The following is a 14,486-nucleotide window of genomic DNA, read 5'->3' as shown; positions in this document are numbered from 1 at the left end:
GCAAATCACGGTATTGAAGTTTTGTGCCAGCTTGCCCTTTCCCATGATTTTATGGTATGAAAATGAGTTTTTCTCAAAACAATCCGTAAAAATAGTTGACATTCTCTAAAATTACGGAAAAAATTGTCCCAGGAGAAAGAGTTTAAAGACTGTGCGACCTTTTCATCACGTCTAAAAGGTCCAGCGAAGCGGAGGGAAAACGCTACTTTTCAAAACTTGAAAGTTGCGGTTGTGCTTTGACACGATTTTCGGACATGAAAAGCAACTGTTTCTGACAACCCAAGTCAAAACTGTTCACATTTCCTAAAGGTACCTAATAAAGTGAGCCTGTAAAAAAAGAAAAAAATTTAAGACCATGAGATCATTTAATCAGGGTCAGGCGCGGTTCCGCCAAACGGCAGAAAATGACATTTCCCAATAATTCGAACTTCCCGCGAGGCAACTTCAAGGCCGATGCACCGCCACTGAATATTATCCGAGAGGTCTGAAACTTGGTGGGGATCTTTTTCCGGTCAAATGGAACAAATCTAGGGGGCGGCACAGTTCATATTTCCGACATGCCAAAAGTGGGCCACCCGAGCGAGCCGCTGATCCAGCATCCACTATCTCGGACCCCTTTACCATACGGTTGGTGGCCAGGTTTCGCTGGGGCCACGATGCGAACAAGAGGTCAGAAGACGCGGCTTTGACGCGGTTCAACGACTGCTGTAGGTTCCTAACTGCCGTCCGCCACGAGGCGCCCGAAGTTATCGGAAGCCTCGAGAATTGCGTCGTCCCGGCGAACTACCCCGCTGTCCTGGCCGGAGCCAAAGCCATTTCCGGTTTCGACCCAGCCACCCACCGAGTCACAACATCGGGGACCGTAGACCGGTTGCTCGCTCACCTCCATGACGCCGTATACCTGAGGCGTGAGGAGACGTCCATGTCTAAGGAGCTACCGGAGGAGAGGAAGAAAGAAGTCATAGAGGAGTGTCGGCGGTTCGACGACCTTCTAAGCAGTGCGTGGCCGGTCGACATAAGGAAGCACGCAACCCTCACAACGCTGCGCCAACCCCGCTGAAATCCCCATCTCCACCGACATACATGCCATGTTCCACGAGGCTAAGCTGCTCGTCGACCGGTACGCCGCTCCTCTACCGTACAGTGTCACCAAGCATAGTTTCGTACACCTCAGCGAAGCGTTACTGGCATCACTAGCCATTTACAACGGGCGCCGAGCTTCGGAAGTTTCTGGGACGCCTTCCGAATCCTTTCGGAGCCGCCCAACGGAAGAAGCCCTGCAGAGGGAGCTCCACGTGGTCCCGTTGCTCGACCGAGTCGTTGGAGTCCAGCCCGCTGATCTGAGCGACTACAGCCACTGCCCGGGAGAACAAGAGGCCAGTGGCAATCATAGTACCCCGCTTGCGTTTCCCCAGCAATGAGCTCCTGACTGAAAAGAGAGAGGCCCTCGGGATACCACCGCGGAGAAGAAGTCGTCGGCGAAGAAGGGCAATAATCACGACGGAGATGATGACTCGAGTCCCGTCAATCGTCTACGTACTCTTCGCTGGGCCCGAGTCGCAGAATCCATTCGATATGGTACACGTTTTAAGACACCTCAGAGAACGTCTCGCCAGGAATAACCGGTTTCGGCTCCCGGGATTGGTCACAACGCGGGTAATCGGTACCCGGCTAGCGACCATGGCCTCGGAGCGGTCGGATCGACGGGACGCCGAGGTGCTTAACGTTCACCTGGATGGTCCAACCTTACAGCTCAATCTGCTGCAGTGTTTTGCCTTCTCCGGGCGCCATGCGCCAAATGCCTCTAAAAATCGGGCCTTGGCGCCTAAAAATGGGGGGGGGGGACTGGACCATCGTGGCACCTAAAAAATTGGACAGATTTAAGTCACAATTGGGAAGCAAATTTTCATTCGCCATGGCCCGTATGCAAAAATTTAATTTGGCTCATAAAATAAGTAGATGGCTCCTAAAATATTAGGGGGAAGGCAGAACACTGATCTGCTGTTTTCATCTAATGCACAACCTTAGTTCTCAAGAAATATTCAGTGGCTCAGCTTTCTTGTCGATGACGTTTAAGACTCCCTTCAATTGTTGATTTCTCACCTGGAGTTATTGGGGTCTTAAACAATATGTGTGAACAAAGCAGCGACAAGCCATAGAGAAAGCGGTCAGGTTTACTTGCGTAATAAGAGAAATGAGATTTGTTTACTAACACTTAAACGGACAAACGATTCATACAGGATCAACTGCTTTGATTGACTTTAATCAACGGGTGAGATCATCTTTTGCGCATAGCAAGATATATGAACACAAGTATAAGGTTCCTAATGACAAGGAAAGAGCAGTTACAAATAAAATCAAAGAGATAAGACACTCTAGAGTAGCAACTCCACATAGATAAACTGTTACAGATGAAAGGACAGGACTCACTCAGAACCAATCCTGCTGAATGAAATTGACAAACCCAGAGGACTGAATTGCCAGCAATTCAAAATCCATCACATAAATGACACGCCTAAAACGAAGCCATAAGAAATACTCAAAATTGAAGAAAACAAGCTGCTTTTTTTAATAAAGGAAGATGAGGCTGAACAGAACAAAAAAAAATAAATAAATAAATAAAACAGATAAGTCAGGCCTGCGGTGGAGTTGAATAATTTCATTTCTTTGAATTTATTTAATTATTTAAAATAGTTACTTGACATAATCGCCAGAACATCAATGACACCTAATGACCTAATCCATATACATAAGGAAAAATGTGACATGTATATTATAAAAGTAGGGGGCCCTGCCCCCTAACCGCTACGCTGCCCAACCCTCGGGAGGGCGCCTCAGGCCCGCCTCGCGGGCCCTATACGCATATGTATAGGCAAAAATGTTCTTCCATTTTAATACACCACTAGAGGGCTGCGCCCCCTGACCGCTCCGCGGTCCAACCCCCCAGAGGCGCTTCGCGCCTTTAATTAGCAGATATCGTGAGATCGTTAGAAGATCATTAAGAGTTAGGGAAAACCCGGTTTAGAGACGGCGGGAAGCATGTGAGCGTGCGCGGCGGGAGGGGAGCGGGGAGTGGAGGAGAAACCGAGCGTTACTATTTAGCGTGACACCCTCAGTGTGACACGGCACCCTTATGATTTTATACTATAGAGTAAGATTTTGTGTTCAAGCTGCATCGATTTCAAATTTTTTGACGTAACACTCAGATTTGTAAATGATGAGGAATAGCTGGATGTACATAATTTCACAGTCCATTTACTGGAGAAACTTCCATTTATTATGTTATTTTTAAACACTTAATTAAAAAAATAAAAAAAAAAAAAAAAAAAAAAATCGGATTTCGACCGTTCAGTTAATAATATTTGGTCCGTCCCAACGCGACGCAGCGCCTGCCTTCTCACTTTGTATCTGCTGTTTATCTGCTGTAAATATTATATAAATAAAAATATAAATATAAAATATAAATATATAATATATATAAATATACGAAATATATATATAAATTCATACGATCAAGTAAATTGACCAATGCCACAAATCGAAGCCGGAAGAATGCAGGAAAAACTGAGTTAAACCTTATACCTTGGACCTTGAACCTTGCACCCTGAGCGATGCACCGTTCCTCAACTCTTCGAATGAGGAGCTCTTCACGAGCTTTTCCATTGTTTTATTGTTTATTCGAGTCACTCAGGTAGAATCCCACACCTTGACGTTTCTAGCGGAAACGACATATCTCTCACGCTATTAACATTGGACTTAAGTGACATGAGCTTTAAAAGCTCTACAACATTAAAAGTTCGGGGTTTCATAATTTCTTGCACATCTACATCTACTACAGATGACATACATGTAAAGATCATCCTTATCGGTCCGGCAGTTCGTCAGAAATAGTGCTTCCAAGATTTTGCTTGTAGCTGTATAATATAGATTGTCGCACATACTTGGTAGTTTTGGGTGTCTGAACAAACGGCGAGGTTTCTGTAGAAAAGGCGTGTCATACATATGTAACTGGTCTAAAAAGTCAGTTGAAACAAAAAATATCAAGAGGATATAAAATTCAGAATCAAAATTGAAGGGTAGTCTAACATTTGAGGAGAAGCTAGGGCAAAACTACTGCGCAAAGCGTTTCTTCGTCGGTAAAATCGTAGTCAAGCGTTTGAAAATAATTGGAAAAATATAAAATATTAATTTAAATTTGCCGATATAGATTAAAATGCGAAAATTCCATTCATCAAAGATTACATATCTTCCATTACTCATCGCCACATCCTCCGATTGCTGAACCATCCAAACCTCCTGACCCTTGTCTTACTGGGCGAAACAGTCCAGAGATTGAAAAGACAGCAAATCCTTGGTATCTACTTCAGTGCGGACACTCAAGATCCCTGAAAAACAAAACATTCAAATAACTATCTCAAAAATCATCGTAACTTAACCAAAAGAGAACCTACTAATAGAATTCAACCAGAAATATCCTCTATTAAGACATAGCTAATCAATAGCAAAAAACCTAATCCCTCTTTACAGTAATCAATCGATTTGCTAAATTTGCCACCTCATGTGATAGCGTTGCCACATGAACACCCACGGTGGGTTTTAAACACTTTTCATGCGGTCAACATACCACCCGTGAATTTTTTGCGACAATGTCAACTAGGAGCCTACTGATTGAAGAACAACCAAACGCGTAATCTGTAGTTTGGCCGTTTTTTAGAAAATGCGATTTTTCGCCTTTTTGGCGGGTTTTCCGGGTCAAGGTGATGAGAAAGTCTAGTTACCCGTTTCTGCGACTTGTAAATGCATATCCTACACATTTTTAGTCAATCAAGTGTCAGTAGATGGCTATTTGTGCATAATGTCTCATAATCATATCCTTAAATCCTCGATTTTCGGGTTTTTTGGGGGGTTTTCTAGCGTTTATTTAGTTTAGCTCTTAGGTCTCAAAATTGACGTAAATTCTCCAGGAAAAGACGGTTTCCCAGGTAATCGACCTCAAGAAATCCAAATTTCGTGGTCCCGAAGCTCCTCCAGCTCCCCTTGGGGGGGTAAAAGGGGGGGCCCAATTTTAAAAACCGGGGCTCCTTTCCGAATCGCAAATTGATTGCATCCAAATTGAGGAGCAGAACACATTTACATCTTAAGTGACTCCTAAGAGTTCTAATTGACCCCCCCTGAACGGCAGAAAGTAATCCCCTGAGGATGGGGGCCTCGCCCCCGCCAAAAATTTCTCAGGATTCCTCTTTGGTCGCAAAATTGACGTCGATTCTCCAGAAAAAGACGGTCTCCCATGTAATCGACCCCGAGGAGCTCAGGGAACATGAAATTTAGAGTCCTCGGGGTCGATTACATGGGAAACTGTCTTTTTCTGGAGAATCGAAGTCAATTTTGCGACCAAAGAGGAATCCTGAGAAATTTTTGGCGGGGGCGAGGCCCCCATCCTCAGGGGATTACTTTCTACCGTTCAGGGGGGGTCAATTAGAACTCTTAGGAGTCACTTAAGATGTAAATGTGTTCTGCTCCTCAATTTGGATGCAATCAATTTGCGATTCGGAAAGGAGCCCCGGTTTTTAAAATTGGGCCCCCCCGTTTACCCCCCAAGGGGAGCTGGAGGAGCTTCGGGACCACGAAATTTGGATTTCTCGAGGTCGATTACCTGGGAAACCATCTTTTTCTGGAGAATCTACATCAATTTTGAGACCAAAGAGGAATCAAGGAGGGGGCTACTGGCCCCCTCTTTTGGGGGTAATTTTTGGGCCTTGGATGGTCCGACTACGGATTTTTAGGGGTCAATTCCACGTGAAATTTTCCGTGCTTTTCAATTCTGATGCGATTAATCCGCAATTCGGTCGGGAACCGTGCCTTTTAGCATCGTGACCCCCCTTTACCCCCCAAGGGGGGGTGGGGGGGGGGGGTTCGAGACCACGAAATTCGGATTCCTTGGGGTCCATTCCCTATTCAACCCCGCGGTCTCCGACTTCATACGACCTAAAACAACCGAGAAAAAGGCCTGGTACGGGTGGTCAATTCGGTCGGGAACCGTGACTTTTAGCATCGTGACCCCCCCTTTACCCCCCAAGAGGGGGGTGGGGGGTTTCGGGACCACAAAATTCGGATTCCTTGGGATCAATTCCCTATTCAACCCCGCGGTCTCCGACTTCATACGACCTATAACAACCGAGAAAAAGGCCTGGTACGGGTGGTCTGAAACACCCTATATTGCAAACTGAGATGTCTCAATTTCTCATGCCAATTACGAGTTTCCTCCACGAGGAAAACTTCCGATTGTTCGCGACACACTTTGCGTTTAACCAGAAAATGGCCCTGTTGTTTATAACCTTTTATTATTATCTCACCATTTTTGCAAATAAGAACCATATCCTCCTTGAATATCACTTCGCCTCCATTCTTCAGGATAGCGTTAACAGAAAGTAAGTTTTGACGTAAATTCGGCACGTATTGTACTTCATTAAGAACACATTCTTCACACATTTTTCCTCCTTCATATCTTGAGTTTCTGTTAACAGCTGTAAAGACTAGACGAGGTGTGAGGAGCTTCCACTGTCAACGACAAAATCTTCAGTTGTCCCATTAGCAGCGTAAAAACAAACTGTTGAATCCCCATCATTGTTTGGTGATCCTTGCCTTAATTTTTCTGTTTTTCTGCAGGTTGCGTTGGTGTGGTTATTCATTCTACAAGTTGAACACCACCTCTTTTCGGCCCCTTTTGTGCCAATCCCTTTGAATGCTTCAGTTTTGTGTCCATGTATGTTACATTTTTCACATTTAGGGTCCTTTCTTATATCATATGAACTCCTACAAAATTTCATTTTGTGTCCATCGTTGCCGCATTTATAACATTTAAATTTACGGTTTGCTATGAATGCTATACTTTCATTCTCACTTGACTTTTCCTTGTTGTCTTCCGCTTGAAGTCTCTCAATTAAGTCAGTGAGTTTCTGCTCAGTTTTATTTTGTATCTCCCATGATAGGACCAAATTATTAAGTCTGTCTGGTAAGGTTGTTAAAATTTTTGAAATGAGCATTTGCTCGTCCACACCAGCTTCAACTAATTGTAGACGGCTATACAAGTTTTGTAATTCACTTACATGATCCATCAGTTTCGAACCTTGTTTGAATTCCTTGCTGAAGAACTCCTTCAATAGGGTGCACTTCAAATCTGGACCAGCTCTGCCAAATAGCTCCTTCAGTTTGATGAACATATCATGCTCTGTCGTTAGGGTCATTAGGTGTAACAGGATACTCTTGTCCACCGTTGATACTATGAATTTTCTTCCCATCGCATCGCATTTATTCCACTCCGCTAGTCTTATCTCAAAGACTGTATTCTCTTCTGTGGCACCTTGTATCGGTTTCTTCGTGCTTCCGTTTACTACGTTGAGTATATTACTGGATTCGAAATGTATTTGTATTTCGAAGTCCCATAGTTGATAATTTTCTTTATTCTTTAACCTCGTTACCCGGTTCAATTCACTGTTGTTTTCATCGGTCATTTTTATTATTTGCGTTACACTAATCAATAATCAAAACATGTGAGAGTCACGTTACACTCTTTGTAAAATTAATTGTACTTTCATGAGCTGCGTTAAGCTCTGAAGGGTATTTGTTGAATTACGAGTCTCGTTAAACTCAAAAAGAAACTTTGATAAGTCCCGTTAAACTCATTGGATTGTCTGTTACATGTATCGCACTTAATTTCCACGCGAGGCTCGGGGTAACACGATTCCTCGTTTCATCATTTTATTCGCTTGCATAATTTTCCTCACATAACTTATCGCTAAGGCTAAAATTGTTGTCACTGCAATGAATAAAATTGGCGAGATGACCCACCATTGGGCTTCGTCATGGTTAAAATTTATGTTAGCTTGTCCCGATACCTTCTGGCTTTTATCTTCTTTTGACAAAGAACCACCCATTTCTTTCGTCTCAATGTTTAACCACTCTTTCGGAATTCCAGTCATTAACTCCAGTCATTTCACTTTCAAAACGGCATAGCGTTAACTGCCAATCTAAATTCGTTAAAAAATGACTTCACAATGAAGTAGATCGCTACCATAAAAACACTGATGAGAGTCACGCTATGGCACCATACGCGAATCTCTGGGCCCCTAACCCTTCGAGTTATATGGAAACATACAATAAAACTAACTCCGAATATATATTAATAAATGCAAATAAGCATGTTTTATTATGAGCGTATAGTCACATTACAAAGAAAGACCGACGACTGACTTAGATCTTCCCGTACACACCTAAAAAGAAAATTGTAGAAACAGAATGTTATGAATTCCACAGTTGTTTTGACAAACACGATTGACCTCACTCCAATCTCAACAAGTTTTGATTGGTTTTACAGGAAAAGAGAAACATTTTATTTGAAACAAATAAATTCAACAAAAAGTATCTAGCCGTCATTCTCGAGTACTAAGATCATCTCCTTAGTCAAAAATAAGAATAACAAAACTAATGATAAGGTAAAAATAGACCGTCTCATTAGTAAAAAAATAAATAAAATATAACATGGGAACAAATGTTGCACACAAAAGTTTAACTTCACACGTGAGAACACTTGTATTCAACGACAGCTCTTAGAAGTTGGACAAGGTTTTTTTGGCAAGCAATCGAGTGAGCCTGTGCACCATGATTTTGTACAAGCTTGGTAAAAATATAAGGTTCCAAAGACCCATCCAAATCATTCTCCCCGGCTTCTGAGAGATGTCATTGACGTTTTAGCTTCAGAAGTGTTTCAAGCAGCTGATCGAGTTGAATTTCAGTCTACAAATATTGAAAACCTTAGCTTTAAACAGCGGATTAGGTAGAATGTAAGGCTACCAATAAAAGCCCCAGCTTAGGAGACCTATCGAAATCAGATATATTGCTGGGTCCTTAGAGCGTAGAAAATATTTGACAGGTACTTTGACCTCCTGTCAAATGTTTTAACAAGAAGACAAAACTAAATCCTGGTCTCTGATTGGTTAATAGTGCAGCCCATGGCGAACATTCCTTCATCAATTCCTTGTTTTCCTTTTATTCCTCTCAAACATTGGTGATGACATATCGCGACATCTGGCGGAGCTAGTTCGCAACCGATTTTTGCATGGAATAAATTGAAGTTTTGGAGGTGATGCCCCGATAGTTGATGGCATTTCGTCACTATGTTTTTCAAAACAATATTGCTACTTAAACCAGAAGATAAATGTGCCTGAAAAGAGATGATAAAACGGGTTTCTGTTCGACAAGAGGATAAACGCTTATCCTCTGGTTACACAGCAAACAGAGTTGACCAGAGGTGATAGAACCGGCCTTTACTGGGCCGCTAATGAACATACCTCAGCAAGTTTCGATCATTGAAATCTTTACAACCTAAAAAAGCATTTTTTTGTTCCTCCTGAAAACTGGTATTACCTCGAGTTAGGTTAAACTTGGTTAGTATTTGTTCCCTTTTGGAAACAACGCGTTCAGTTACTGTCCGTGTGATTTTTAAAGCAGGATGGTGACCAATTTCATTTGGGATGATAAAGGTTTCTATGCATTTTTTTGTAGTATTAAAACTTTGGGTGTAAAACTGAAGGAACCGGGAGCCCGGAGCCGGCCGTACAAGTACCTCACCTCTAGTCACTTATGTCCTGTGATTAAGCTGCAAGAGGATTTGCATGTATGGTGACTCCAGTGATTTTGTTGTCTATTAAGGGTTTATAACTTTTGGGATTTACTTGAACTTTTTCCAGATCATCAAGCACATCAAATCCATGGATGACCCTGGAAATAAGCACACAAAAGAGTAAAATGTAGAGAAAAATGGGGCAACAGGAAAGAATGATCACTTAATGTGAGTGTGTACAAAATAGACGCTAAGGAAAAAAGCTGTAAAAACAAATGTTACGGGCAGATCCCGATTTTGGGCGGATCGCGATCTGCCCAGGCCGATCGGAATCAGGCCAGCTAAAATTGGGCAGATGGGGATCCGCCCGGGTGAAATTGGGCAGATTGCTATTTTTGAATACTGCGAGAATTTGGCAGAGCTGGTGGACGCATGAGCAAAGTAAGTGATGGACAACAACACCTGAAGATGCGTGCGTTGTCTGATAAGACCCGAAGATCAACCTGGCAGCGCTCAAAACGTGACAATCGCTGATCAACCTGGCAGCGCTCAGAAGTGACAATTGTTTAGGGAAATGACAGGAGTAAAGTCACTGGAAACGAAGCAGCAAAACGGATAGCCATTGAAAATTTGCAAGGCAGGCTAAAAATATGTTAAAACTTAATTCATGCCGCTTCAAGTGGGCTGCAACGTCTTGCTCCCATACCCTGACATTAATTGGGAAAAAGGCGAGGCGCGCCACGCAGTAGCTGTCATCTTGGAAGTAACAGCTGAGGACATGCACAAACTGGATACAAAAAAGGGTATCCTGTCAACTCTTTATGCGAGAAATCAATTCGGCGATTACAAAGAACGTTTCTTGACTCTTTAGGATGTGCCAAATACTCAAATTCCCCTGTGAACTGTCAGCTGAGAAAATTCTAACTTCGGAGGCCACGGATTTCAAAAGTGTTTTTTGCAAAAGTAGCTGCCAACCCAACCTCTGTGCATGCAAGAAAGCAGGCGTTTTACGTAACTCATCAGTGTCATACCTCATCATCCTGCGGAAACAAATAATCGTCATTAAGGCCAGAACTTCCTATTCAATTTTCTTCTTTTCTTTCTTGAATTAGAATTTGCCCCCCAAAAAAGGGGCAGATCGCAAACCGCCCAAAAATCGGGATTTGCCCGTAACATAAATACTCTCACTCTTCCAACCCTGAATTAATAACAACAACACATAATAAACAACAAACGAAGTGCAAGCGGAGTACATGTTACCTTTCATTGTACATCTTTCTGTCAATCGCTTTTATTGAACGTTTGACAGCAGAGATACGGCCACTTTCTTCGCAATGACCTGGACGATGACAAATAAGTGATCTACCGTTGACCTGCCAGCTCTAAAACCAGCCTGCTCCTCTGCTTTATGCTCTTGCTATCCGTTCTTGATCTTCGCATTCAGTACCTTCCCGTACACTTTGCTATTTGTCCCGGTCACTGAGAGCCCCCGGTACCCAGTTGTTACAATCGTCCTTTCTCCCTTTTTTTTGCAGATGGCTTTGATCCAGGACTCTTTCCACTCCCTTGGTACCTTGTAACCCCAGATGCATCGTTGCATCAGTTCAAGATCCATCCATATAGGTCAGTCATTGCGCAGATTTCCCCGCTCAGGGAAAACCCCTTTCCATTGGCTCGTGACGTCAGCATTACTGCCGCGAAAACCAGAAAAGTCGGAAACAATGCTTTTCTTATGGGAGAGAGCAAATTTTTCTTAATGAATCATTTAAATTTCTTACTTTTAAATCCTTTGAAACTATCTGTGAGTCGAAAAGAACGTTTAGACATTAGCATTCAGGGTTTCGATTTTGCCGAATTTGTGTTCTTTCATTTTTACCGTTTACTCTGCATCAGCCATTTTTACACGCGAATCTATACCACTAGATGGCTTGTTACATCGCTGACTTCAAAAATCATTTAAAAATATAAAAACGCAAATTCAGCTGAATTGAAACCCTTGACGCTAATTTCTAAACGTTCCTTTCGACACTCAGAAAGCTTCAAAGGATTTAAAAGTAAGAAAAAATGATTCATTAAGAAAAAGTTCTCTCCCATAAGAAAAGCATAGTTTCCGACATTTCTGGTTTTCGCGGCAGTAACGCTGACGTCATGCACAGAAGATTCTCATTTCGGTTTCGGGAATGACTGACCTATATGGATGGATCTTCCATCAATTTTCTGAGGCACTCAACGAGCTTGACGAACGAGCGAACGAATTCGGCAGTAGATTTTTGAAAAAACCCGAGTTTTTCTAAAGGGCACACGGTGGATCCAGTCATAGGGCAGGCCGCACACGGCACATCACGTGAGTTGGTTTGCTCATTTACGTAGTGTTTTCGCTCATAAAACAAAGCAGAATACATGATTTTTATGTATTTTTCGTCGCAGATTTCATTTTTGATGACTGTTTTGCTGATTATTGGGTTTAGATACGTATTTTGGCACAATTCCAGATAAATATAGAGATATTGTTAAACAACAGATAAGTTCAAACTTTCTACACTCATTTCAATCAGAGTTTTAAGTGTTCAAGGGACTTTCCTCTCCGCTAAAATTTTTAAATATCGTATATAAAACGTTTCTTACTCATATATTTTACCCTTCCCCCTCCTCTCCCCCAAAAAATGAATTAAAAGAAATCCGAAAATTTTGATAGGAAAACAGAGGACCTCCTTTCCTCTTCATTCCTGAAAGGGCACCTCTTTAGCTTTCTTACAAAAGAAAATGATAAGGGGGAAAATATGAGAGAAAAATACAAATCAAATACACATCAATCAAATATAAATCATACATTATCCGAGCCTTCCTAAATAAAGGCCCCGCAAGTCACCAATGTACACTGTCACTGCCTTTATTTATACTTAGGTATCTAATGGAGCTTCTTCGGCTTCATGATTGCTGCTGAAGCTCAAATTACCTCAATTTCCTCTATTACCTAACTTCTAACTTTCCGAAAAAATTAAACATCATAAAAGAAAAAAAAAAAAAAAAAAATTCCGATGTCAAAAAAACACGAGTTTTTCAGAAATAGTTAGGAGATAGAAAAGAATTTAGGCCATTTTTGACTTTAGCAGCAGGTCGTAGATGAAAGATACATCATTAGACACCGACTTGATATAATTTTCCCGTCTTTTCAGATGGAAAGGAAACGGACTAGTATCATATGCGTCCATTAGGACATTTGAGAGGAAAGCCCCCGTTATCTGAAACAACGTGGACTTTTTTTAACCACGCGCGGCATGTTTTCCCATGTATTTTTGTCTCCTGGATTCGAAAATGACCTTGGTTTCTCTTCACCATACACCAGTTTTGCGGAAAATCACATTTCCCGAAAAATCCATTTTAAGTGGAAAATCTCAATTTTCCGGAAAATTGGTGGGTGTTGGAGAAAAACCAAGGTCATTTTCGGACTCAGCACTAAAAATTACTTACAGATCACCTATCACATATCCAGTGTTTATTCATCGCAGACCTATGGAATTCAAATTCCCTCGAGCCACCATTTTATTTATTTCACTTTTTCAAAGTCATTTGAGCTTTATTCCCAAAATGGCACTTTGGGGCAGCTAATTTTTCTTGATACTACATCTCCAGGGATCAGTTACAGGGTTGCCACAAAAATTTGGAAATGATTTACCCTGACTTTTTCAGGTTTTCCCTGACGAAAAATTGAGAAATTCCCTGACCTTTGAGAACGCGCGCCATGATCGCACAGCAAAAGAGCCGTATGCAAAAACGACATTTTTCACCCCCCCCCCCACGAAAACTTATTCAAACTTCGTCTATCAGTTACTAATACTGGAGCGCTTCTTTCCCCAAATTTTCAGACCCCCAAAAAATTTTTTTGGGGGGGGGGGGCGCTAGGAGGGGGAGTGGAAGTCAAAACCTGGGACCCTCGATATCTTTCGAACGAAACAAGATATTGAGGCCCGGTTTGGACGAAAAATCGTCTAAAATTGCATACTTTCAGATTCTAAAGGTCAAAATCCCAAAATTAAATTTTTAACTTAACTTATGTGTTTTTTTTCAGTTTTTGAGGAAAAACAATTTCTTTTAAACGGATTAAACTGAAATTTCACATTTTTTGATTTGAACCAAAACCAGTTTTTTAAATTGTTCGTCTTTTTCCGCATCCAACGAGTGGTCGTATAAGCTAGGGAACCGAACGGTTCCGGAGTTATGATCGATTGAAGTTTCCGCTCAACGCGCGCCGACCGATTTTCGCGCGCAAAAAAGTCGGATTTGACTGTTATTAAATCAGATTTAATGTTCAAACTGAGCAAAATGCATTATTAGGGACTCTTGAGGGTCGCTGAGTCCAGAAATTACAGATACTTCCAAAAAATTCACGTTTTTAAAATTACAGCTCCGTAGCGCTATTTTAGAGGCCCACTGAGCGCCAACCGGCCGCTCAGTGGTCCTGTACGGAGTATCTGTAATTTCTGGACTCAGCGACCCTCAAGAGTCCCTAATAATGCATTTTGCTCAGTTTGAACATTAAATCTGATTTAATAACAGTCAAATCCGACTTTTTTGCGCGCGAAAATCGGTCGGCGCGCGTTGAGCGGAAACTTCAATCGATCATAACTCCGGAACCGTTCGGTTCCCCAGCTTAAACGACCACTCGTTGGATGCGGAAAAAGACGAACAATTTAAAAAACTGGTTTTGGTTCAAATCAAAAAATGTGAAATTTCAGTTTAATCCGTTTAAAAGAAATTGTTTTTCCTCAAAAACTGAAAAAAAACACATAAGTTAAGTTAAAAATTTAATTTTGGGATTTTGACCTTTAAAATCTTAAAGTATGCAATTTTAGACGATTTTTCGTCC

At 41.8% G+C, this 14,486-nt stretch overlaps 1 protein-coding gene across 3 annotated transcripts in view; it reads right to left on the bottom strand.

Annotated features, from left to right (window-relative positions):
- Positions 1-3,454: 3,454 nt before the first annotated feature.
- LOC109032009 (peptidyl-prolyl cis-trans isomerase-like 3) overlaps positions 3,455-14,486 on the bottom strand; it is a 30,053-nt gene continuing 19,021 nt past the window's right edge. The window contains exons 5-6 of one of the 3 annotated variants that reach the window (XM_019043887.2): positions 9,628-9,777; positions 3,455-4,385 (exon numbers count right to left, since the gene is read on the bottom strand). In XM_019043887.2, coding sequence (XP_018899432.1) covers positions 9,651-9,777 — 127 coding nt within the window. In that variant the 3' untranslated portion in view covers positions 3,455-4,385; positions 9,628-9,650. Of the gene's footprint in view, positions 4,386-5,644; positions 8,271-9,627; positions 9,778-14,486 lie in introns of those variants that run through there. The other 2 variants (XM_072296500.1, XM_019043888.2) reach the window with 2 other exon arrangements.

Source organism: Bemisia tabaci, chromosome 2 (genome assembly GCF_918797505.1).
Source record: "Bemisia tabaci chromosome 2, PGI_BMITA_v3".
Lineage (NCBI taxonomy): Eukaryota > Metazoa > Arthropoda > Insecta > Hemiptera > Aleyrodidae > Bemisia > Bemisia tabaci.
The sequence above is the reverse complement of the archived record's forward strand: the minus strand, read 5'-3'. Positions and strand labels throughout refer to the sequence as shown.